The sequence below is a fragment of the Oenanthe melanoleuca genome, chromosome 3 (genome assembly GCF_029582105.1).
Source record: "Oenanthe melanoleuca isolate GR-GAL-2019-014 chromosome 3, OMel1.0, whole genome shotgun sequence".
Lineage (NCBI taxonomy): Eukaryota > Metazoa > Chordata > Aves > Passeriformes > Muscicapidae > Oenanthe > Oenanthe melanoleuca.
In genome coordinates this window covers 65870389-65896372 of record NC_079336.1, presented here as the reverse complement: position 1 = coordinate 65896372, position 25984 = coordinate 65870389, and the positions used below count along the sequence as shown (strand labels likewise).

The window sequence follows — 25984 nt, the reverse complement described above, 5'->3', positions numbered from 1 at the left end:
AAGTTAAGCACTTCACCTTATTACATACAGGTATGCTATTGTGACAAAATAAATGCTGCATTGCTGCATTTCAGTATTGCTCATTAGAGTATCTTACTATTAAGCTGTCATTGGGTTACTTTGTAAGTTAATTAGGAAATCTGTGTTTTGTATTTGGGTCTAGACAGACAGGGAGTCAATTCTTCTGTTTGCAGACTGGAGTAAATGTATATGCTCTACTAGAAAAACACTGAAGATAATTCAGTGTTTGTGCAACTCCCCCGCTTTTCCCGGGATCAAATTTTTCCATAATACTGCACTTTTAAGTAAGAGGTGGTCCTTTGAAGTGATGTTAACATTTCTGAAGGAATATTAACCATGAGAAGTATTGGAAGTGATGATTTTCTCTTGTCAGGCAGTAGGGGGAGGGGGATTAATTAGTTTTGAACTCATTATTTCCATCCTGTGTTTATGGAGTCAGTTCACAATTAATTTCTAGAATGAAAAGCTCTATGCTCAGAAGTATTTCTGCTATATTAAAGAATGCACTCAAGAATTTGTACCATGTCTCCCATTTTGTAATTCTTTCAGAAGGCAATCACTTTCAATACAGGACTTTGCCAACTGGGAGCTTTGAAATGAATGAAAGTTGGGAAATAGTTACAACTTCAATAGAAACTTGACACAGCCCAAAATTAAATTTAGTTTTGCAACAGAATTTATTGGTTAAGATAAAGTTAAGAAGTTTCTGGAATCAAATTTCTTGGCTAATTATATTTCTAACTAGCTTTGGGAAAATTTAATCTTATGACTCACATGTAATGAAAAAATTTTCTTAGCTATTGAAGACAATTTAACCTGCCTTTTGTATCAGTGTATCTTTGAAAAAACCCACAAATAAATTTGCCATATTTATTGGAGTGAATTTGCATCTAAATTGCAGATTTTCTGAATTAATGAGGTATAAAGTAGGAAAGCCAGTTAAATGGTGATGTCAAAGACTTTCCCAGTGTTACTGGTTTAGGAATGATATAGAAAAGATGTAATGGGAGTGAGTGGCAATAAAAAAATGTCTCCTTTGCATCTTCACAATATTTTATTATGCACTGTCTTCATATATGTTTTGGTGTGCCTGTTGATGTAGAAAGTTCTGCATTTGAAGAGGTGTGATGTGATAGTAATAAATAATTAGTTTTATTATGGTTCCCAAAAGGCAGTGGAGTTGTTCAAGGCCACAACTTGAGTTTTAAAAAACACCCCAAACCCCCCAAAAAACATCGACCAGACGTATCTAGTATGGGATATAACCTAAGATAAAACGCTTCAGTAGAATCCTGAAGTCTGTCTTATGTTCTCAGTGCTGTGCTTAGAGAAAGAGACTAAACTGACTGTTCAACCCAAAATCCTGCAGCCCTGTGAAGAGACATTTTTGAGCCTCACTGGGAGAGAGCAGAGAGGAAGAAGGAGGACTCTGATCTACTCACTGAACAGCTCTCTGTATTTTATCTACTGACTCCTAAAATAGTTTCCTGAGGGAAACTCTTGGAATTCTGTCCTTCCCTAGGCTCCCTTTCGAATAAATGTCCTCCTCACTGGATAACAAAATTTAACATGAAAATTAAATCTTTGCTCACTTATTAAAATTCATAGTCTGTATGAGAAAACTCATGGTAACTAGAGGTTTTGTTTAAAACCTCTTAGCCATGTAATTACTGAGTGGTACATTCCCCATTTTTCAAGAGTTTTAAAAGTTTGACTCCATAGCCTCAAAGATGTCTGACTAGAAAAATGGGATTTAGGTATCTACATCAATTCTGCTGGCCAAGGAAAAATTTCTGTATAAAAACGTTATTGGAATGGTAGCCCCTAGTTTAGTTTTCAGTTATTTTTTCAGCAGTTGGTGTGAATCACGCTCTGATTTTGAAAGAATCTTAGACAAATGCTTCTGCTCTTAATCTTGATGGGGCTTAGGTATATATGATAAATATTTAACTGATCTTCCTTATCAAGACAAAGACAGTCATAGGCATGCAGAGAAGACTCTGGAGAATTTATAATTAAAAAGCTTAAGTACCTATGAAGCTGATCATATTTGGAAAACCAATTAATTGAGGCTTTGCAGTATTGAGTGTTTATGCGTTAAACATTCAAGAATTTTTTTGACTAACTAAAGACTTCTGTGTGCTGAATTGTGCACTGTTGTTGGGAATGTAGTGTAGTGGTGCAGTGAAGAGTGTCACAGTTATGCTTTCAGCAGAGTGTGATTGTTAAATGTGGACAAGAGCTCAGAAATATTCATGACCTTGAGGAAGCAGATTTACAAGATCGATGGTATACTTTACTCCCTTACTCCTGGCAGACAAGTTGCCACAGTCTCATGGATAGTTAAGCAGGAAGATTTTTTTTTCAACAGCAGTGTCTTGCAGCAGCTGCCATGCTTTGGATGTTCGATGTTGATTTGCTCTTAATTTCCTAATCTTTCTCTTTTCAATTTCTTTTTCCTTCGGAGAGAAGACCAGCAGCTGAGTTTCAGGAGTACTTACATCCAAAATGCAGATAACAAACACCATTTATTAAAATCCATAAGAAGAGAGCAGAGGAACAAGGTGCTGCTTTCTGGGTGCAGTGCAGAGATGGCTCTCATTTAGCTGGCATACATATCACATGGCAAGCTGCTAGCTCTGGCTGCGGTCCCCACTGCTACGTGCTTCTGCTTGACTCCAGTGGGTTTATTTCATGGGCTACATTTTGACATCCTGTCATATTACTGTGACTTGCTACAGTACTGGAATAAAGTGACATGATGATGAGCTGTATAGTACTATAAACAGATTTTGCAGAGCTATAAAATAGTTTCTTAAGGGAAAGAAGCTTACAGATGTTTTAAAGTAGATGAACTAGTCACTGGGAAATATGTTATGAACAGCAATTGTGCTGTGGCTGGAGGATGAATTAAATAATCTAGTAGGTCTGTTCAGTATGAGAGCCTCATCATTTTGGGATTATATAAAGTGGAAAAATTAAAGGGATACTGTCAAGTAGTTAATGTATAAACCATTTCTTTCTTTAAAATCTCTTGGGGAAAATGCTTTCCATCTTCCAGATATTTTTTTCTTCTTCTAAATCCATCACTGCTTGTCAGGCTTTTTCCTTACCAAGATATACCAAGCTACATTTTATGCATGACTATATGCAGTACTTTAGTTCTGCTGCTGCAGAGCCAGCCAGCCAGGAGAGGGAGCACAAGTTAGCTAATAAATCCTGTTCCCAGAACTGTCCTGACAACTGTGATGACACTGAACATAAACAAGTATTTTTTTTGTAGTACAGCCTCACAGTTGCTTATTGCTCCATGAAGGGAGAAATCAAAAGGAGAAAAACAGGTAGGAAAAATTATGTATTTCTGCTTAAAAGAACATAATAAGTAGCAAGGGTAAGTGGAAATACAAGCATAAAAACCAGAATGAATATACTTGATAGTGTCTCTTAAAGGGAGAACATGATTACTTGCAAGTTGGTGGTCTTGGAACTGGGGAAATGGTACATGAACAAGGGCAGATAGAGGAGTTAGATCCAGGCAAAGAAGTGATATATCCTTGTGCTAAATGAATTAAAATAATTACATTTGTGCTATGAGAGCAGGTTTTTCTCTTTTTTTGCCTTTATGGATTTTGATATTAAGTCCTGTCATAATTACATGAGGGTGGTTTGGGTTTTTTTTGTTACTTTTAAGGAATTTTTCCTAACAAGATAATGATATAATAGCATTGAAGTATAAAAGCATGTATTTATGACAAAATGTTCACACTCTAATGGAAAATATTCAGAACTCATATGAGTTTATCCATTAATTTAGGGTATTTTTTGACGTTCATAAAATGGTGATTTTTATGCATACAGGGGAATCCCAACATCCATATGAATAAGGAAAAGACAGTAAAAAAAAAAGACAGTAAAAAAGAGAAAAGAGTTGAGCTCAGAGATCAGAAAGTAAATGAAAATAATTTCAAGTACATTACCTGCCTCATCCCTCTTCCTGAATACATGACTTTTAGGTCTCCCCACTGATTGTAGAGATCACAGGCAAAGATTCTGTCACATTTTGCTTATATACACTATCACATATCCAGATAGCTTAGTCAAAGGGTATCTTGCTCTTTCTTCATGTTGCCTTTGTGTTCTGGCTAGAAAAGTTAACAATCAGAAATCTCATTTATACTGAAAAAGGAAAGAGTATTAAAAATCTCACAGCTTTTACAATTGTTTATAAATATTGGCAGCCTAAAATTTTCCTTCCACTGTGTGAAAAGCATCTTAAAAAAGATGCTTTGCAATTCCTATCCTAGAATATTCCATTGGTATTGCCAAGCAATTATATGAAATCTTACTTCTCTTTGGCCCAAAAATGCAAGACATTTTGGTCTTTTAAAGTCAGGATCTTATTTTTTTCAGATTTATAGAAAGTATATGGCATCATTAATTGATTAAGTGTTGGTCTTCTCAGACTGCCTAAGGCTGCAATGCAAGAGAGGCATTGCTCTGAAAGTCAGGCTGGGTGAAATATGCATGTGTGGGAAAAATCAAGTTGTTGCTTATTTTTTTCATTAAATATATATAAAACCAGCATCTTGTTCTTGTAAAAACCACTTATGTTACCTCACTTTGACATTTTACATGATTTATGCTGATATATTAGTTCCTTCCATTTATAGTCAGGGCACATTCTGCCAGGCATTCCATATGGCTATGGTCCTCAGTGAACATGGCTCTACACATATATTACTAAGGATACACATACTTCCAAGATTAGTATTCCAGGTGAGGAGTACAACCTCTTTTTTGGTTGGATACATTTGTATTATTAACATTGCTAAGAATACAGCTTTGTGAGGACTTTATTGTGCTTTCTTGTTCCAATGCTCTGGACTTTGGAAATTACTTTTTTATTAAACACCAGTTTAGAATTGTATTTTTCCTTTTCCTCTATACGATGACTTTTAATTTTTCCTGGTTTCTGGCTAAACATGAGCTGCTGTGATAGGTGTGGAAAATCTAGCCCTCTGGATAGTGAGGCATGAAGGGTGTGGTGTAGGTAAATGATCCTGCTCACAGTGCCTCGCTGATTTTCTGGCAGCACTGCTGGCAAAGCTTGCCCCATAGCATTTGTTGTGGCAGTTTCTCAGAAACCTCTGTGCTAGTGAGAGGTGTGGATCTTGCATGGGAGATATGACAGCAAGCAGAATCAATTCACAGCTGTGGATTGAGGGTTTGCTAATGCTGCAAAGGGAGCTAAGAAAACAACAGCACATTTGTTTTGTACTTGTAGTTTAACAGCCTTGCTTACGAGAACAAAATCATTTCAGTACCACACAGAATATGTATCTGTACAGCTCTAATACTTTAAATCGAAAAATGTGTGTTCCCAATAAATTATCATATTTTTCCTGCACTCTTCCTACTATGTGTTCTAATGTCTCAGTCTTTTCCTATCTTTCTTTCTGATAAGCACTTATTTATATATATTTCTGGTGATGCTTGTTCCCTTTAGTCTAGTGGTCTGTGCTGTTCATGAACTCCTCAGAGATTTGGGAAGGTACAGGAGTGCACAGCTTTGCAATACAACTTTTATAGCTCTGAAAACTACATTATTATTTTTAGATGTCTTTTGGAGGTTTATATAATGCTTTGTTTTTTGTTACTGAATTAATGCTGAAGCACACAGCCTTCTTACACACACTGCATCTCTTAATAGGTTTTTTTAGAGCTACTTATAGAATTTGACTATGGTTTCCTTGCTGCTGTAGATGATATGGACATTGCTTGTTTTGTTCTTATTTGAGATCTGTCTGTGCAAGTTCCAAGACCAGTAGTAGATCTAGTGCCACCAGATCAATTATAGACATGTCATAGACTCATTGAACAAAAGAATGCACTTTACATCTGACATGTGTTTCCTTGGAGTTACTTTGCAGCAGTGTTCTTTACCTTTCATGAAAGTTTTAAAAGGCTTGTTGATGTTTTTTGGGGGTGTGTGTGTTTAGGTGTTTTCTCTGTAGCTCTTTTAAGAGCTGTACGTTGTTAAAAAAACATGCAGTTAAATTGGCCCATTGTTGACCAATTATTACTTTATTCATATCCTTTTATACCCTACAAATAAGTGTATGTGTGCCCATGCAAATAGTTGTTTGTCTATCACTGGCTGCAGATATCAGAATCTGTTGTGTACACTGTGAAAAGTAATACTGACTTTTCATGGTCACTGCTATATCACTGACATTTAACATTATTACTTCCATCCAAGCCGCGTTCTTCCATGCATCCCAACTTTTTATGGCTGCAATGTTTTCCTAAGTAAAGTAAATTAAATTCTAAATTATTAATGGATGTTTCTTACATAAAATGAAGACAAAGCTGTGTACTAAAATAGATAGTCTTTTTTTACCTTATTTTTTTCTGTGATATGATAGGTTCTGAATTCAAAACAAAAGAATTATATAAGTATCATGTGTGCTACCCAGCTCAAACCATTTGTCTGTTAACAAGTAGTTGCCAGACAAACTCTGTACAAAACAGTCTTCTGATGAATCATTAGACTGTCAAATCTGGAAAATTCTGGCAAAAGATTAAAAAAACTTAGGCTGAATATTAAAACTTATTTTAACAGTCTACAATAACTTCTTTGTATTGAGGAGGTGGAATTCAGTCTCTGTGCTACTTGGAAATGTACTCAGTAAAAATTACCACTCTTAGCTAATCAGTTTTCTTGTTGACTTGATTGCAAATGTGCAAAGCTCAATCACTGTACAGGATCATTCCCTGCACTTACACCAGAGAGGTACAGAAGGTCATTAGTACAAAAACTTAATGATGAATATAATAATAAAAGTTCATAATTTGGAAATAAGTAACACATTCAAAATTTAAATAGATGTGAAATGGGGAAAAAAAAAAGGAACAAAGTCATTAAAAGGAAAATCTCTTCACACATTCAAATTTCAAGACATATCCACAGTCATGAATAGGTGAAAAAGGTCACAATGTTAAACAAAATTAGATCCAAGGGAAAAAAAATTCATAAAATCCAGTTGGTTTAATACATTGAATTTCTATATTTCTTTTTGTTTTCTTTGCTTGATCTTATTTTGTGCTTAGCCATTTTAAAAGCACTTATACTATATTTCAATTTATACACTGTTATAAACTGATTGCCTGTATGTTAATTTGTGTTAATGATTGCTATGGCAAATACAAATGCATTAGTCTAACATTATATAATGGATAAGAAATTACATGTTTATTGTTCCAAACTTTCATATTTTTAAAGACAGTATTTCACAATGTCTTTTGGACATATAGGGCTTCAGAGGAAGTTATTTATCTTTTTTGTGTTCTTTCAATAACAAATAATTAAACTCATAGAGTTTCATCACCTCAGATGAATGTGAATACTCTTATATCAAATAATAATTTCTCATAAAATTTATTTCAGCATTTGCTGGAAGGACACAGCCCTTTTTCCCATCTACCAAATTAAACATTGAACAAAGTAGGGTGTCAGCTTAAGAATTTGGAATAAATATGGAAAGTGCATCCCTCAAATGATATTAGTGTTGGCCCTGCTACTGTCCTTTCCATGGAATATAATTAGAGCTGATATGGTTTTGTAATTTGTGTCCCCAGCAATGCATTACCTTTATATTTCTGCTTGTCCCTTAGTATTTCTTCTCCTAGAGGAATAACTGGTAGGACTAGATTTTATCAAGCACTGGTTTGTAACTGACCTTTCAATATCTGCTCACTATGACAAGGCAAGAGGCAGATAGCCTTGCATCTAAGCATTTAAAGGATAACAAAAGATACCTGCAAGATTTTTTTCAGACTGGATGTGCCATTTCTTTTCTTCTTGCAAAGACAGAATTGAAACCACGTATGTTCCTAAAACCTATAATGCTATAAAAGGAGAAAGGTAATTCCACTGTAGACATTGTCTTCTAAAATAATAGGCATTGGTTTTGGACTTTTTAATAAATCTAACCAATATTGAGAGCCTCTCAATATATTTGGTATTGTCCTGAAGAGAACAAACAGCAACTATTTCTTATATGATATGTCTAGTCTGTAATTTTTTAAAAATAAATATAGATATTAGGACAAACAAGGAGAGTTCTTTGCATGGTTTCTCTCATTGTCAACGAATTCTGACAGGATGTGAGAAGAAAATATAGACAAGAAAACAATTCTGTTAGTCACTAACAATTAGAGTAGCCATTTAAGTAATCCAGTTAAACACTGCTTTCAAATAAGGTAATTTTGCAGTAGAAAAAAACCTAATCAATGTTTTTTAATAAGCCTAAAATGCAAAGATTAAACCTTACCAATATTTTCATTTTAGCTGGAGAGAAGTTAGTTTAATTATCTATTGCAGAAACTCTACACATGGAGCACATAAATCATATTCTTGCAAGCACCTTTATTTTTGAAAAATACCTGTCTTAAATAGCTGTTATAGTAAGGCATGTTCATTATCTGATTTTAATTTTTAAATTAGTGTTGCATGCATTAATTATTTTTTATTAGTAGTACTTTGTTACTTTGTTTTTATCATGTTTATTATTTGGGCATTTAATCTATCTCGTTCAGTTCTATAATAATTGAACAAACATCTGTATATTTGTGGTACAGAAATGTCTCAGCTTTAGTTAGAAACAAGTTTCCTGTTATGGTAGTTGCTTCATAAACAGTGTATAAAATATATTTTTTTGACTTTCTTGTCATACTCTTTAGATCTGTCCTTGTTTCTGTAGTTTGTATAGTTACTTTATTAAGTAAAATTGACAGTAACTTACAGCAGGTATAAGACACAGAGCTTTGTTTATTTGTGTGTGTCACTTGTTTTCCAGTGAATTCAGTCTTGTAATTTCTACACTATTGCCGTTTCTTTGATTCCTTGCCATATTTGAAATTACATTATTTCAGTTTGAATAAAGAGTAATTTTAATGCTGCTATTGAGAATAATCTTGTCTGTAAGGCAAAACACAGTTTCTGGAATTGAACTGATTTGTCATGCTAATGCAGGATGTGAAAAATCGACGGAATCCTCGCCTGGTGCCGTACGCTCTGCTGGACGATCGGACCAAGAAGTCCAACAAAGACAGTCTGCGGGAAGCTGTCCGCACCCTTCTAGGCTATGGCTACAACCTGGAGGCTCCTGATCAAGATCATGGTAATTAATTTTGGCTTTTATTCTCAGAAAAAGGTTAGAATTTTCCACTCTGCTACTGAATTTGTTGGTCCAGTAAAACATTTTGAACGGGTGTTTCCAAGTCTAATAGGTGCTTTCTCCATTTTCTGCTCTCTTAGATATTAATTTCCTTCCTTATTGCTTCCTTTCCTTTTTGTTTCCTTTCCTTATCCTGTGGCCTCAAATGAATATTTACAAAATGTAACATTTTTACATTTTAAAGCAATCATTTACAATTTAAACCAATAAAAATTGTTTTTGGAGTAGTTTTTATTTAATGCTACATTTGCTATATCAAGACAAAATAGGAAAAGAATACATAAACTCAGTAGATGTAAATTTTATTGTCCTTACAATTTTAACTTTAAATAATGAAGAATTCTACAGTATATGTACAATCTTGTATTTAAACACTTAAAGCTAAGACGAAATTTTCTGAAATGAATGACTACAAACCAAATTTCTGTGAATGTCAACCTGCAAGTCTAGAATTAGATAGATGTGAGAGCCTTTAAGATCCTGGACTTTCTCAGGTCTTGGAAGTTCAATTAGGCTAAATAATTTCTAATTCATTTTTTTCATAGTTTTCTTTGAACTTGCATCATTGCCAGGTTAAATGTTTTATTGATACTGTGGGCCGTATTTTCAGTTTGAGACATCTTAGACAGGAAAAAAAAATCTGAACTATTAACAAAGAATTTTTCAAGAAAGTACACAACATTTAACTCACTAATTGCAGCATATATAATGTTAAGAGAGTACAAGAAATCAGGAGACATAATGTACAAATAAAATAAATAAATCTAACCTCAATCAACTATTTTAGAAGTTCACTTAGAGATAAGTAAATATGGAATAATCAGAATTGAAACTAGCATCTTTATAATCTCAGCAAAATTTTGAATTTTTGAGAAATGCGTCTAAACATTTTTTTTTCTTCATATAGCGATAGTGATAGTTAAGTTTTGACCTATTTAGTAAATTATTTCTGCAGAAGATATAACTCATACCTGCAGTGTACACAGGGAACCTACCATTTGGAATTTCTTTTTCAAAGCACACTCATGCTTTGATCCTCAGCTTTTATGAGATACTGCCATTAAATTACATTTAAATATGAGGCATTGCTGAGACCATGAATCCAACAAGGATGGATTGCTGAATAGGTAGAACAATGTTCCTTAGTGGGATGGACAGTCTTGGTGGCAAAATGCCATGGTCTCACTCTTAAATCTGCCAAGATTGAAGAGTGCAACCCTGCTGCATAATCCTAGAATTTCTTCTCCTCCCACTGCTGGGAAGGAGATGCTGCAAAAAGAGATTGAGCATGACTTCTTGGTGCTGAGAAGGTGGATTGGCTGGTACAGGAGGCCTTTGCCTCTTGTGGAGATGTAGGGGCTGTCTAACAGTGTAAAAGGCAAAGGGGGAGAGAGCACAGTCCTCTTCCACATCCTGCTGAGCAATAGTAATCCTATTTTTCATTTACAGCTCTGAGAACCACATGCTGCTGCCTTGCTTTGGGAATGAACTGTTGAAAACCACTATAATTTTCCTCAGAATGCAGAGCTCGTTGAGCTGGTTCTGTGAATGGAGTTACTAATGAAATGTAAAAAGCACTAGTGCAACCCTTGAATCCGAAAGATGTCATCAAGGTTGTTGCAAAATTCCCAGAGGAAAGGAACTGCTGAACAGTGTCCCATGAATTGGTCTTTCTTGAGCAAACATTGGAATTTATTCAGCAAAAAATTTGTATAGTCATTTTTGGGATTTTAGATTTTACATTTTATGAGCAACTCAAGTTTTGGAGATGCATAAAACATGTTACAAGGATCCTCTTTCATCAGTCAAAATTCATACTGTTATTAAGGGATTTAGAGCCCTCTAGTGGTGGTCTGCATCTCCAATTGTTAATTTTTATTTAAACACTAACTTTACAAAGTTCTCTAGTATTGCTTTTTATGTTTTTGTTATTATTATTACTCACTGGTTTCCTGCAGCAGCTGTATTTTTGGGATTGCTTGGGCTCTAGAAAGCATTTTGTTATTTGGAATCTAAAAGGAAAACAATTTCTCAGTTACCATGCTTTGTGGTGCTTCACCTGTTTGGGTAAGGGTCTTCAAAAGTGTTTTTAAGGCATTAATTGTGTAGACTGTCAAAGAGAAAACTTTACTGACAAATAATTATGTGGCAGAGAGTTGTGTTGCTTAGCAGGAACTTAATGAATCTCACCTAACTGAAGTCAGGCATGGTGGCTTCATGAGAGGTGATGGTTAATTCTGAAGGATGTGATTTTATAGGCTGTCCTAGGTGATACTGGAAATGTGGACCTTGATCAGTGTGAGAAAACAGAAAAGAAAGGGAGAAGTTCTTAGCATGGCCTAAAAAATAGATGCAAGTAGGTGCAGACAAATTTGATCTTATGACAAACTCACAAAGAGGAGGAATTGTGGTTAGACTGGAATGCTGACTTTTCAAATGTTGCACAGGCTTTATTTGATACATTGCAAATTTGTGGAAAAAGATCCATACTTTTGGCCTTTTTTTCCCTAATCTGAGAAAAAGAATCAGAGTGACCCTTGAGTCATCTATTTGTAGCTGCATACAGATTTCTAACTTCTCCTTTCTTTGTGTTTTTTTTTGTTTGTTTCTTGTTTTTTGCTTTTATTTCCCTGATTCCCAGAATGAACAAGGTCACTTTCCCCACATGGATTTTCTGCAGGCACATTCTTCTTTTCATGTCTACGCTCAAAGGGATTCCTTTACCTTTTGCTTTCACTGTTTCTTGTCAGTAGTTGGAAACTGTACTTTCTGCATTGCTTATTTTTTTTCCCATTTATACTTACTGTTTTAACCTTACAGCAACAAGGCTGGACATGTGCAGTGGGATAATGGAAAAGTTCAGGATCTTCCGCACAGAGAAGACTTATGCAGTGAAGGCTGGGAAGTGGTACTTTGAGTTTGAGGCAGTTACTGCAGGAGACATGAGAGTTGGCTGGACCAGGCCTGGTTGTCTGCCAGATCAAGAACTTGGCTCAGATGAAGAAGCTTTTGTTTTTGATGGCTTTAAGGTTTGTATGTGTTTATCTGTAATAATATGAGTGATTGCTCAACTTTTAATTTTTGTGTCTCATTTCATATATTATTTGCCTCAGTTGCCTTCACTGCTGTCATTGATGTTTCATGAAATTATTATTCCCCTTTCTTTGAGGGCCTAGGTAGAATAACTAGAATCAGTGCCACCTGGAAAATTATTTAGCAAGGTTTGGCATTTCTATAATGTTTTTTCACAAATTCACTTGTTTATACAGTATATATAAAGAAATTAAAATTAAAGTGGCTTAATCAAATTCAGAATACTGGAAGAGCTGTTATTAACTATGAATAATTTCTTTAAAGTTTTACTCGGTTATTCTCTCTATAAGAAGTGCCCTTAGGGAATAAATATGGTTAAGATTATTAACAGTAAGTGTTTGAGGCAAACTTTGATACTAAGTTTGTATAGCAATGTAAGAATTCCAGAGTACAGCTATGTTTTCACAGAAATCCCTACAGCTTAAATGAAATATGATAGAAACACTAAGACTTGCTCAGATTTAACTCTGTGTGAAAAAAAATGACAGATTGATCTAGAAGTAAAAATATATGGCAAAACAAACCTTTATATTTCTGACTATCATCAGAATAGATTAAATGAGTCATTGAAATTTTTAATTTCGGTATGGCAGCAAGTGCAACTGCTCTCCAAACCTTAAATGTTATTAAGGCTACTGATGACTCATTGTACCTGCTATTGGAATTAATTTTCCTTATTACTGTTAAAATTATGTAACAGAAATCAGCAGTATTCCTGGATGTAACCAGCAAGATAAAGTTCTCAAGATGTATTTCATATATGCTGTGGGAATTTATTTGTTTCCCACTCCTATGCTGCATGCGAGGATGCCTTGAAAAGAGAACTGGAAAGTTTTTTTGTAAAGTGTCCTACATAAACCATTCAAGTTCTCTATTTTTACTGGAATAGCTGTGTAGTCGCCTTCTGAATCGTGGGGTCTGACATTTAGGTCTCAATCCACAGAACTATTTTGTTGTGTTTGATTTAAATGAGTTCTTCCCTTGATTGGAAAAGAAAAATTGACCTTCAAGATGTCAAAAAAGGTTCATTGGTTTTGTACAACTTATAGGATGGATATGGAGAATAAACATCTACTTGGGATGAAATACATGAATAGGTATCCTATCTGTTAGTAGTTATTAATGCTTTTTTTTTTTTTTGCTGTACTTGGTTATAATAGTTCTTAACAGATGTTAATTTATTTGAATTCAAATCAAAGAGCCCATTGAAAGCCTTTGCAGTCTTTGACTTGAAAGTCAATCAGGGAAATCATTAATCATGCCCTCAGTTACTCTGGAATCTATCAGAAACCCAGTGCTTGTCTCATTTACAGATAGTTCTATTCCTTCCAAAATCTGATATGAGAGAAAGATTAATTTATTTTGCACAAAATATTTTAAGAATTATACTTAAGGAAACAATTGTTTGCAAGTAATTAATTTATAGGTTGCTAAAGTAAATAAAAACAATTTCTTACAAAGGGTTTGTGAAGTAGCTATTAAACATTGTCATTGACAGCATATTACTGTGATTACAAGTCTTTCATGGAACTTCTGCAGAAAACTAAACCATACTCTTACTTTTTACTAAAATGTTGAAATAGCAGTTTTTTGCTGTCACCTCTCAGCAGTATTTTATAGTGCTGAAGTGAGGGGTGCCTGCAGGAAGTTAATTGATGGATTTCCATATTCATAGTCAGCTTGGACTACTCACAGACACAGTTTTGGAATGATATTCTGTGAAAGTGTTCATTTTAATGCCATCTTTGGCATAATTGAGGCAGTTAATTATTAGTTCTACGCTTAAAGACGAGAAGAGCGCGTACATTTCACTATTTTTCTTCAAAATGCTTTTAATTATTTTCAGGCACAGCGGTGGCATCAAGGTAACGAGCATTTTGGCCGCTCTTGGTTGGCAGGGGATGTTGTTGGCTGTATGGTTGATATGAATGAGCACACCATGATGTTCACCTTAAATGGTGAAATCCTGCTGGATGACTCAGGCTCAGAACTTGCGTTCAAGGACTTTGAGGTTGCTGATGGTAAGTACTGTAATATATCGTGCTCTTAACTTGCTATTGCCTGGCTTTTGCTCTGGCTTCACTTCAATGTGTTTCCTTTGTTTCTTCTGTGTTTCATGTCCCCATTCTCATCCCTGCCCCTGCCTCCCCTGCCTGCCCTGCCTTGTCCTTTTTTTCTATTTGATTAGTATTAGCCTTTTGGAACGAAAACTTGCTGGGTGTGACAATGAGGAAAGGCTTTTAGCTCTAGTGATCTTTGTGGCTGTCTTTTGTTGTGAGATCTTTAACTGTTTTTCAGGGATGTGTCTGAAGAGGCAGATTCATGACTTCTAATATTTCATCCTCACTGCAGTAGATCATCATATGATGTGATAAAATTACAGAGTCTATCAGAATGATTTGAGTTGGAAGGGACCTTTTAAGAGCACCTAGTCCATGCCCCTGCCACAGGGGGCAAGGACATCAGATTTTATCTGGATGAGGTACTGAAATTATAATACCAAGTGTCTCTCCAATTAGTGAGAAATTGTGGTAGCAAGTTTAAGCCATCTTTAAGGTTTTGTTTTAGCACTGGGAGGAGAAATGACACCTGATCCAGTCAGCTGATAAAAAACTATCCTCCAAAATATTCTGCTTAGTTCTAAACCAGCAGATTGAGCTTTGTGCTTGTTGTAGGGTTCTTAGTGCAGATTTCAACATTCACAGTTTACAGCTAATTTACTGTGAAGATGTAACTTAAGAAATTGCTTAAGAGGGCAAAGATTTTGAAGGCTTGTCAGTAGCAGACTGATTCTGTATCAAAGTAGTATTTTTGTTTATAAATTTAATTATGTACCTATGTGCAGATAGAAACAGAAAAGGGGTAAAAAATTGTATTAAGTAAGTTAGTTGCATAAAACTTCTGAGCTATAGTAATGTTAAAAATAATTAAGCTTTAAGGTTTCATTTCTTGTAGGTACATATATTCTGCCATAAATACTATGCATCTATTAAACAATACAGCTGTAGCTGAAAAATAAATTTTTTGAGCAATAGGAGCTCCACATGATACTGTTGGGTTACTCATCCCTACCCTATTCGCATGGGAAATATGAATTTCATACCTCTTAATTAGGCAATTCTCTCTTTGAATTTTAACCACTTTATTTTTATTTGGATTTCAGAGTATATTACTTTCAGGAGTACTTTGGGAGATTTCTTTCCTTCCTCTGCCGTACATTAGGAATCAGAAATATTTTTTTTAATTTAAAATTAAATAGTTGCCATTAATTTTCTTGACTGGTGCCTATTACTTTACTGCCTTTGGATTTCCTTAGATGCATTGGTGAGGGTGGGGATATGAGGATTAGTTTACTAGTAGAATTATATGCAAAACATCATCTTGGTGCCATTAAATTTTAATGGCTTTCCAGTTATTAGTTAGTATACTCCCATTGGGGAATAGAGGCTTCTGAAAGAAACTCTAATTCCATTAAATTCTGAGGGTAGGCTGTGTTTATTCCAAGTTGATGAAATCACAGTGGTGTGATTTTTGTGGTGCTTGTTTCTAGCTGCAGGTTCAAATTGAAACAGATCTGTCTGCTAAAGGAGTTCCAGGCTGACATGGAGCCTGAAGGTTTTGGTAACCATGTCAGAGGCTTTATGTCAAATCTCTCAGATTTTCCACAATATCCTTTTAATTCACATTAAGTCCCTTTAGTACAGGTTTTGTAGGAAAGAGCTTGCCCTTTGAAATTAGATGTCCTAGCCTGTTTTCAAGGGAATGTGCTGATTGATCTTAGGTTTAATAATTCCAAAGCTATATTTGATACAAAAATATTGGAGGCAAAAGATCAGAGGAAGGGAAGACAGCTGATTATGAGCGTGTATGTGCAAACACATATTAAATACTCAAAATAAATTTATGGAGCTTTTTTTTTGCGTGGTGGGTTTTTTTTATTATTTTTTGTTTTTTGGTTGGCTGGCTTTAGTTTTTTACTGGTTTTGTTACTGGCTCTTGCTTAACAGCACTGAGACCTTTCTGCAGCTCACTTCAATCACTGAATCATGTTCATGTTGTGTTGCTGCACAAAGGGACCTTTTTGCTTTAGAAAGCAATTCGAATTTCTGATGCAGCTCTACAGTAAATCAGTCTTGTAGATTTAATTTACTTAAGAACAATGAAAAGGGAATATGGTGCTCTGCCAGCTTAGTAATACAGCTTGTGCTTAATATTAGCTTGTACTACCAACAAAAGGAGCTCTTTGGGATTATGGCAGCTTAATTTATTTATGAGATATCATCTCAGTAGTAAAACTGATAAACATAATTACATCTTATTATGCATTTGCAGCAGATAAATTTTAACTGGAGATGTGAACAGGTACACTTGTACAACCCAAATTTTATTTTGTCAAGTCGTGATCTTTGTGAGCAGGAACTGTTTGTAGTGTTTGACAGATTGAGTGAGGAGGTTCATGTTGTGCTCTTGAAGGTAGGGAACATTATGAAAAGTGTTGCTGTCCTGTGCTTTTGCTGTGTGTGACAGTTCTGGAGGGTTACTTTTCATGTGGCAGTTTTTAAATGATTTTACTTGTTTTGCTATTTCATACAGTGAAATAAAATTTGCTCCATAGCCCAGTTATGTATCTGGAGATTAGAAGCCTGGTTAGGGGTAAATAATTTTTTTATATAGCTTCCAGCATGCAAGGGTTACATGGGATCTGTAAATAATAGTATCTAAAATGTCTGGATACACATTTAAAGATGGGTATTGAAATTAATTTTTGTTCTGTAGAAAGATATGTAGCTGCCTTAACAGCACATCCCCTATTAAGATTAGATGCCCTGTCTTTACCATGAATATAAGAGCCCTAAAACACCTAAATGACAACTAAATCATTGACAAATCAGTGCAGAATTTCACCAGAGATGGAAGTAGGGTTTTCATGGTTAGGACTGGTGTTTATATTCCATTTATATAGAGCCACAGTTACTGCAGAGTTACAATTGCATGCAGGAATCAGCTGCTGTACAGTACCTTCTGCTCTCAATAAGAACTGTATTGGTGAGAGGGACTGTAATCTTGATTTCACATTGTCTCCATTGGTAAGTTTGATGGGATACACCACACTGAGTAAAAATATCAATGACAGCTTTACCTGTGTAGGAGTTTTTCTGGTGTTTCTTTGTTTTCTTTCAGGTAATCTTGCAAATGCTCATTTGCATTTTATTACATTTAATTTGTGTGTGTATTTAAAATACTTGCTTCACTTTAAATATATCTGGGAGGTTTGGGGCTTTTTTTGAAACCACAGGAAAATGTGTAGGTAGAATAATTGCCATTTTTTTGAGTAATGCTGTGAGAATTGTAAGGTTATTAAAAACAGTTTTGATTTTGGCTTTCCTTAGTAACTTTTGCATTGTGGTTTCCTTTTGTGGATTCCTTTTATTCAACAGGGAGCCTAGTAAATTCTCCCTACTAGAGCTGCTGGGCTTTATCATGGCACATATCTCTGTATGAAAATGTGATTTTCCTAGTTATGAGTTGTTTAATAAAATTTATTTCTGTTTAGTGTTGGGAAATACTTGCATTATTGTCCATCACTGGATTTGCACTAGCAGAATTAACATATATCATGTTATCTATTATTGATGTGTTATCTGAGGAGTTGATGACTTGTGGTTTAAAAGCCAAGCTGTGAAGATAAAAATCTGGACTTCAACTTTTGACTAACAGTGTTATGTCATTACATTTGTCATGTCTAATACAAATACACATGACACAGTCTTGTGTGTATGTAGTAAAATCTTCAAAAAATGGTACTGAAGGCTGATCATTTATCTGGTGGACAGTGATTCCTGTAGATGGTGCTCTGGAGTGTGTTTTGTCTCTGAAGAACAAACATCATGAATAGATAGTCTGCTTTTTTTTTAATTTTTTATTTTATTTTATTTTATTTTTATCTGGGCAACCTAAAGAAAAGTGAGCTTTGTATAGTGTCCTTATATTTTTCAATACATGTTATATACACATGAACCAGAATCACTGAACAGAGCTTCATGTTTTTGGTTGATAGAAAACATCCTGTTAATAACTAGGTCAGATGAATCTACAAAGTAGTTTGTAGCTGTGGAAATTGAAAAACAGGATGAAAAGATATAGAGGAAATAAAAGATTTCCTTAGGTTTTTAGACTGCCAAGCTGAAATTGAGAAACAAAAAAAAAGGACTGTGTGCCTGCAGAGCAGCCATATGGGGAAAGTGCCCTTGGCCATTCTGGAGAATCAGCAAAAAAAAAAAAAAAAAAAGAAAGTTTTATAAAGAGAAGTCACAAATGTATTCCTTGTGCTAGTGAAACAGTAAGATGCATACAAATGTAAAGTTAATTAAAAAGGTAAGACAGAAAAAACCATCCCAAACAAACAAACTTTAAGTTTCATGAAGTTATGATGTCATTTTGTGAGTTCTCATTTTCCAGAGCCAAAGTTTTCTGAATTTTTAAAATTAATTTTATTTTTTAAAAAAATAAAAACTTATGACATGCACTTTGTGCATATTTGTAAGTTTTTTTTCCACTATTATATCTGTATGGGCAAGCACTGTATTACTTTTAAAGTAAGATTCTCTCAAAATACAATGAATAATGACATTTTAGGAAGAATACCAAAAGAAGTAAGGCTTAAAGTAAAATTGGCAATACTCTACCAGCTCAGCAGAGAGATTAACCAAGAGCTGGCTATCAGACTCTGTGGAGTAGTTTGAGTGTTGCCTAAAAATATCCATGACTATTAAAGGGCTTTTTTTTTTTCCCAGAATGTCATTTAAGATACATTACTTGGTGACATGCAAGATATGATGTGCTGTTGATGATTGCTTACCTTTTTAATCTTTGCTTTTAAGATTTATTTTTTTTTCACAAACGGTTTTTAATTCAGTTATGGAAAAGAACTGTTCACTGATGTTCATTATGTACAACCCACATGTTCTTTCATCTTGTTTTAAGGATTTCTACCTGTGTGCAGCCTGGGCCCATCTCAAGTGGGAAGAATGAACTTTGGAAAAGATGTCAGCACTCTAAAATATTTCACTATATGTGGCTTACAGGAAGGGTATGAACCCTTTGCTGTTAATACAAACAGAGACATCACCATTTGGCTGAGTAAAAGGCTTCCTCAGTTTCTACTCTGCTACAGTGCCACAAAACCACGAACATATTGAGGTTTGTGATCCTAGTGAAATGTTTCTAGACACTTGAATATGATTGAGTTATGTTTCTACTCTTCTGCTTCCAAACAAGATTTTAATGTGATATGTTGACCCAATTCTGGATTAACCTTACACCTGTTACAAATTTCTAACATTCAGTAGGGTTGCAAAGAATGTAATTGTTTGATTGGTAGTTTTTCTTCCTACAAAACCTGTGATGTGTGTTAGCATGATGTGTGTTAGCCAAATTATACAATATGTCCTAATTAAGAGCTCCTTGTGCAATGAGAGCTATGTAAGGAGTTTCCAGAAAGTGGCATTTTTAAATAACAGATGCCATGAATTTTAGTCACACACTTTTTGATTTTTCCATAGCTAATCGATTTTGATTGTAATAAATATTTATTAGCCAGTTGTGTCAATACTTATGTCCCAATCAATTATGCATCTTGATGGAACTGAATTTATGCCTTGTAAGTTTGCCATGAAATCCTTCTGAAATAAAGTAATAAGAACTCTTTTTCAGCTGGTGTGTGGTATTTAGGAAACAGTTTATGTTTTTTTGCATGTACATGCGTGATTTTTATTCCTTGGTTTGTATTTTTCTGGGCACAGTTGGATTTACGTTGCAGAGTTATGGTGAGGAGCAGAATTTCTTTGTGACTGTTTTTAAAAATTTAACAATGGAAGAACAAAAACATCCACTCCTCATGGTATTTATTCCCTTCAAAATGGCAGCACATGATTGCAATGCATTTGACTGTTGACACGATGTTGCAAGTTTTCCAATCATAGATGATTATTGTAGAAATATAAATTTAATATTTACATATTTACAGAAAAAGCATCAGCTTTAAAATCTTACATCTTTGTGTTTCATAGGTGATGAGAATTGATGGCACCATAGACAGCTGTCCCTGTCTGAAGGTCACACAGAAGTCCTTTGGTTCCCAGAACAGTAAAACAGATGTCATGTTTTTTCGATTAAGCATGCCCATTGAATGTGCTGAGGTGTTCTCCAGATCAGCTGCAGGAGGGTTACCAGGCTCTGGTCTTTTTGGCCCAAAAAATGACTTGGATGATTATGATGCTGATTCTGATTTTGAGGTTCTAATGAAAACTGCTCATGGTCATCTAGTTCCTGACCGGACAGAAAGAGAAAAAGATGCCACAAAACCAGAGTTGAATAACCATAAAGATTATGTTCAAGAAAAGCCCTCACGTCTGAAACAGAGGTTAGTAGCTTGCTACCTTTCCCCACTCCTCCTGCTTCTTCTTCTCAAAGTAGAGAAAAATGCCACTCATGTCTGACAGATCAGACAAGTAACTTTTGAATATATAGTTTAGGGTCAAATTAATTCGAGGGTTTTTAGAAACTCTTTTCTGAGTAATTTGCTTTTGTGATTGAACTTTTAGTAGAGGTTTTAATTTTACATTTTTTTTTTTTTTTTTTTTTTTTTCAGATTTATGCTCAGGAGGACAAAGCCAGATTATAGCACGAGTCACTCTGCACGGCTTACTGAGGATGTGCTAGCAGATGATAGGGATGACTATGACTATTTGATGCAAACTTCCACAGTATTGTAATATAGGATGGTGTTTTAGCTGTTTGGGGTTTTTTAGCTGTTTGGTTTTGGTTTTTAACATACTTGCATGGTGGTTTTTGTTGTAAGAGTTTCAGAAACAGTCTGAGTTTCAATTTAAATGTCTGTGGTAGTTCTGAACCTCTACTTAAGTTGAGACTGTTTTGTTCCTTTTATTTTGATTTGATTGTCAGACTAAAACAGTTTCCAAATGAAAGTCTATAAACTAGATTAATCCATTTTTGAAACTACTGTTGATTACACCAGATATAAAAAGCGGAAGATTAAACAGTGTCAGAATAATGGAATAAATTGGAAAAGATGCATTAAATAGTAGGTCAGTGCTCAGGACCATTTGAAAACATCTCTACTAATGTTCTTCAGAACATTTATTTAATAGAATTCCCAGTGAAAGTTTTGTGCATGTTTGTGCATCTTTCTCCAAGATCAGCTCCACAAACACTCATTCCTGTTCAAAGGAAAACAAGTACTCCCCTTCTGGATGTGTTCCTCTCTTTCTGAAAGATGTGAGATACTAGAAACTGGGTCACCTGCAGTATGAAAATTGTAGTTGCTGTAGAAATATATCTAAAAATGCTATGATGCAGAAGCCTTCAATATAAGCATATAAGCTGCATTTTTAATCTTGTCCACTTTTTTGTTTAAAAATGCATATTTTGTTGGCTGTATTTTGGTTTGTGTTTATAGTCTTTGTTGCTCTGCTTGTGAATAGCACTTGAACAAGCCTCTCCTACTTTTGAAGAGATGACATTTTTTCAGATTTAGAGCAGCAAATTAATTCTGAGTCAAACTGATGCGCTGGGGAACAAACACTGACATTTGATAATGTTATTTTTTTTATTAACAGTACTATTATTCTGTGAGAATATTTCCTGGTCAAGAACCTGCTAATGTCTGGGTGGGCTGGATTACATCAGACTTTCACCAGTATGACACAAGCTTTGACTTGGACAGAGTGCGTACTGTCACAGTTACACTGGGAGATGAAAAAGGGAAGGTTCATGAGAGGTTGGTTACAATTTAAATTTAATATAATTAAAAAGACCTGTATTTTATACCCATACAAGCAACTTGCAGTTTATAAGGCATAAATCTACTCCATTAGTGTGATTGGTTTGATGCAGAAAAAAGAATTAAAACAGCAGTAGTAGGAAAAAGTGTTAATTTGTTACCTGTTCTTGCTTGTGAAGAAGCAGTGGACTAGTGATCTAGGCAAATCAATAGGCAATGAAAAGTCAGACAGCGCAGCTTTCTATATAGTTTGAAATTATGATCCTGTAAATATTGACTTGTGAGGCCAAAATTACAGAATTACATTAATTACAAAATTAAAGTACATGAGCTTGTCTCAGCACTTCAGTGATAGTGATAATAATCAATTTATTATGCATACCAGAAGCTTTTGTTATGCTTAACATTAAATGATTTAAACCCTTGACTTGCAAAGTGAGTTTTGTCTTTGGTATTTTACAAATGATTTGAACTTTTTCCTACATTGTCATCTTCAGTTTTTATTTTTTCCAGTTGTGATGTCCACGTTTCATTGAATTTTGGCAGTGGTTAGGATGTGATCCATTGTTTTTGGCCACAAGGCCCTGTACATTTGCAGCCACGCAAGGTTGTTCTTAGTTTGATGCAGAGATTTTGCAGACCATTCATGAATAAATTTATCTTTTGGCATTCAGTATAAAACGCAGCAACTGCTATATGGTGTGCGCAGGAGAGAGCCTGAGCCCTGGACAAGGACGTAACAATAATGGTCTGGAGATTGGTTGCCTGGTTGATGCTGCCAGTGGCCTGCTGACCTTCACAGCTAATGGCAAGGAACTAGGCACATACTATCAGGTGAGTATTTTTTGGTGATGTCTTATAGTGGGACGAGGGAAAACTGAATCCTTAGCCTGCATCATTAGAGGCTTTAGTACATGATTGTAAGAAAAAGTAATCCTGAGTGTTATGGCAATAATTTTTCCCTTTGATCTAGGTTGAACCAAGTACAAAGTTGTTTCCTGCTGTATTTGCTCAAGCTACAAGCCCCAATGTTTTCCAGTTTGAATTGGGAAGAATAAAGGTAAATAATACTTGGTTTTGTGCTGGTTTAGGAATAATCAATTATATAAAATAAGTTTATTTTATTTCTGCCCTTTATTTCCTGTGGTGTGTTCTTGGTATTTGGGACATTTTTGTGATTCCAAGAGTTTGCACTATTAAGAATAAGTTTTTATTCTTAACTCAGTTTTCAATACTTAATGAATTTAAAACACAGTACATTGAATAAGAAGGGTTGAAACTGATCAGAGTTTTCTAATCTCGTCTTTTGTGGTGAAACAAAATTACTTTGGTTGGTGAAGCAAATCTCATAATTTTACATGGATGACTGGTGTATCTGAAGAATTTGGTTAGAGTTTTAAAATAATTTTGAAGTACATTCAGATAGAACACAAGAAAACTGAGCTAAATTTTGCCACCTTTCTTTGGATACTTGGATGTCTAAGAAATCAGAAGAGGTAAAATAAAAGTGGGGTCCAAGGAGGTAACCACAAGTGGCAGTCCAATTTCTACTTCAAATTTGGCTGCTCTTAAAAAAAAAATACAGAAAACATTCTCTTGCTGCTAATTTTCCAACAGTTCCTAGCTTGTTCTTAAAAATGATGGAAATGTGGATTTCCTCTTCTACTGTACTTTACTATTTATTGAGTATATTTCTGGAAAAGAAATGCAGTGTTTGGTAAAGATGAAGAGACTAATTGTCTCTTCCATTGGAATTTTCCAGAATGTAATGCCATTATCTGCTGGATTATTCAAAAGTGAGCACAAAAACCCAGTCTCTCAATGTCCTCCACGTCTCCATGTCCAGTTTCTGACCCATGTGCTCTGGAGCAGAGTGCCAAACCACTTCCTGAAGGTGGATGTGTCTCGGATCAGTGAACGCCAAGGCTGGATGATACAGTGCCTGAATCCTTTGCAGTTCATGGCCCTTCATATTCCCGAGGAAAACAGGTTGATGTTTGTTTTGTACTGTATCAATTATGCTGGGATTATGAATTTAGCAATGTAATTCCATCTATGTAAGAAGGCCCAGGGTCTTTTGTATATTTATAACATGTAAATATAGACAGCCTGTTTTGATTTAACTAATGCTAAAAATTATCCAAATTTCCAGTGTTTTAAAATCTCCCTTCTTTAACTGTTTCCAACGTCTCCCAATTTCTCTCTAAACGTATTAATGCTATATACAGATTTGCAAAAATGAAAGAAACTCTGCTCATAAATTATTAATCTGTAAAATAAGCAAAAAACTGGTTTTGTAGGTATTTTTTAAGATTTGTGACCAATTTAATTATTCAATTGCTTTAATTTTCCTAAATTTAATTAAAATAATTAAAGACATTTAACTCTGTAATTTCCTTGTTACCCAAATATCTGAGCATTTTGCTAGTGCCTAAACTGAAAACCAAGTCATCAAGAACCCCAACACTGAACCCTCTTAAAATGTACTTGTTAGTCTGTTGCCACTTTCCACCCCAGATTTAAAACCAGTAAATAATATAAATATCTTAACTCCAACTGCTTTTAAAACCCTAATTTTCAGTTACATGAATTCTTATTTGTGTTATGAAAAAAATTCCTGTGTTAAGTAAATAATTTGGATTTTTTTTTCCCACTAGAAATAGTTTAAGTTATGATTTTAGAGTGACTTGAATGAATTTGCAATTAAACTTTGTTACTAGCCTTGATTATTACATTGACGGTGTTTCTTCCACAAAAGCTGAAATGTGGAAAAAATCTATCCCTGCAACTGTTATTGTGCTAATGTTATCTTCAGGGAGAAGCTTGAATGCCTTAAAAAGATATTTTTGCATGTGTGATTTACTATGCTGTTTTCTCTTCTCTGCAGAACAATTGATATTTTAGAGCTGACAGAACAAGAAGAATTGCTGAAATTTCACTACCACACCCTCCGATTGTATTCGGCTGTTTGTGCTTTAGGCAACAACCGAGTGGCCCACGCTCTGTGCAGCCATGTGGATGAACCTCAGCTCCTCTATGCCATTGAGAATAAATATATGCCAGGGTTATTGCGTGCAGGATATTATGACTTACTCATTGACATCCATCTCAACACCTATGCAACTGCCAGGCTGATGATGAATAATGAATTTATAGTTCCAATGACGGATGAGACCAAGAGTATTACTTTGTTTCCTGATGAAAACAAAAAACATGGCCTTCCTGGTATAGGACTTAGCACTTCCTTAAGGCCAAGAATGCAGTTTTCCTCTCCGAGTTTTGTAAGCATTAGCAGTGAATGCTTTCAGTTCAGTCCTGAATTCCCTCTGGAAATTTTGAAGGCCAAAACCATAGAGATGCTGACTGAAGCTGTCCAGGAGGGAAGCCTCCATGTCAGAGATCCAGTTGGCGGTTCTACAGAATTTCTGTTTGTCCCTCTCATCAAGCTCTTTTATACCCTCCTAATTATGGGAATCTTCCACAATGAGGATCTGAAACACATCTTGCAGCTGATTGAGCCCCGGGTTTTCAAAGAAGCTATGAGTCAGGAGGATGAAGTCGATTTCTCAGAGAAGGAGTTCAGTTCAGATGAATTCAAATCAGAAGAGGGAGAGGAAGAAACCAGAGGAGAGCAAATGCCAAAGGAAGGACTCCTTCAGATGAAACTTCCAGAACCTGTTAAATTGCAGGTAAAAATACTGTTTTGATAGTGGTTGTTCCTGTTTTCTTCATGTGGTAATTTATCTTTTAAGGAATAAAGCATTTTGAAATTAATTTTTTTAGTTAAATAGGTAATTTCCTTATAGAAAACTAGAAGATTTAGTATCTT

The 25984-nt window shown here is 34.9% G+C and overlaps 1 protein-coding gene across 1 annotated transcript in view; it reads left to right on the top strand.

Moving 5' to 3' along the window:
- Window positions 1-25984, top strand: part of RYR2 (ryanodine receptor 2) — a 416925-nt gene that overhangs the window by 220850 nt on the left and 170091 nt on the right. Inside the window, 12 exon segments of the mRNA XM_056487752.1 lie at window positions 9056-9203; window positions 12081-12289; window positions 14200-14374; window positions 19338-19522; window positions 19524-19553; window positions 20423-20775; window positions 21004-21118; window positions 21992-22152; window positions 22830-22989; window positions 23129-23215; window positions 23918-24144; window positions 25043-25844. Coding sequence (XP_056343727.1) covers window positions 9056-9203; window positions 12081-12289; window positions 14200-14374; window positions 19338-19522; window positions 19524-19553; window positions 20423-20775; window positions 21004-21118; window positions 21992-22152; window positions 22830-22989; window positions 23129-23215; window positions 23918-24144; window positions 25043-25844 — 2652 coding nt within the window.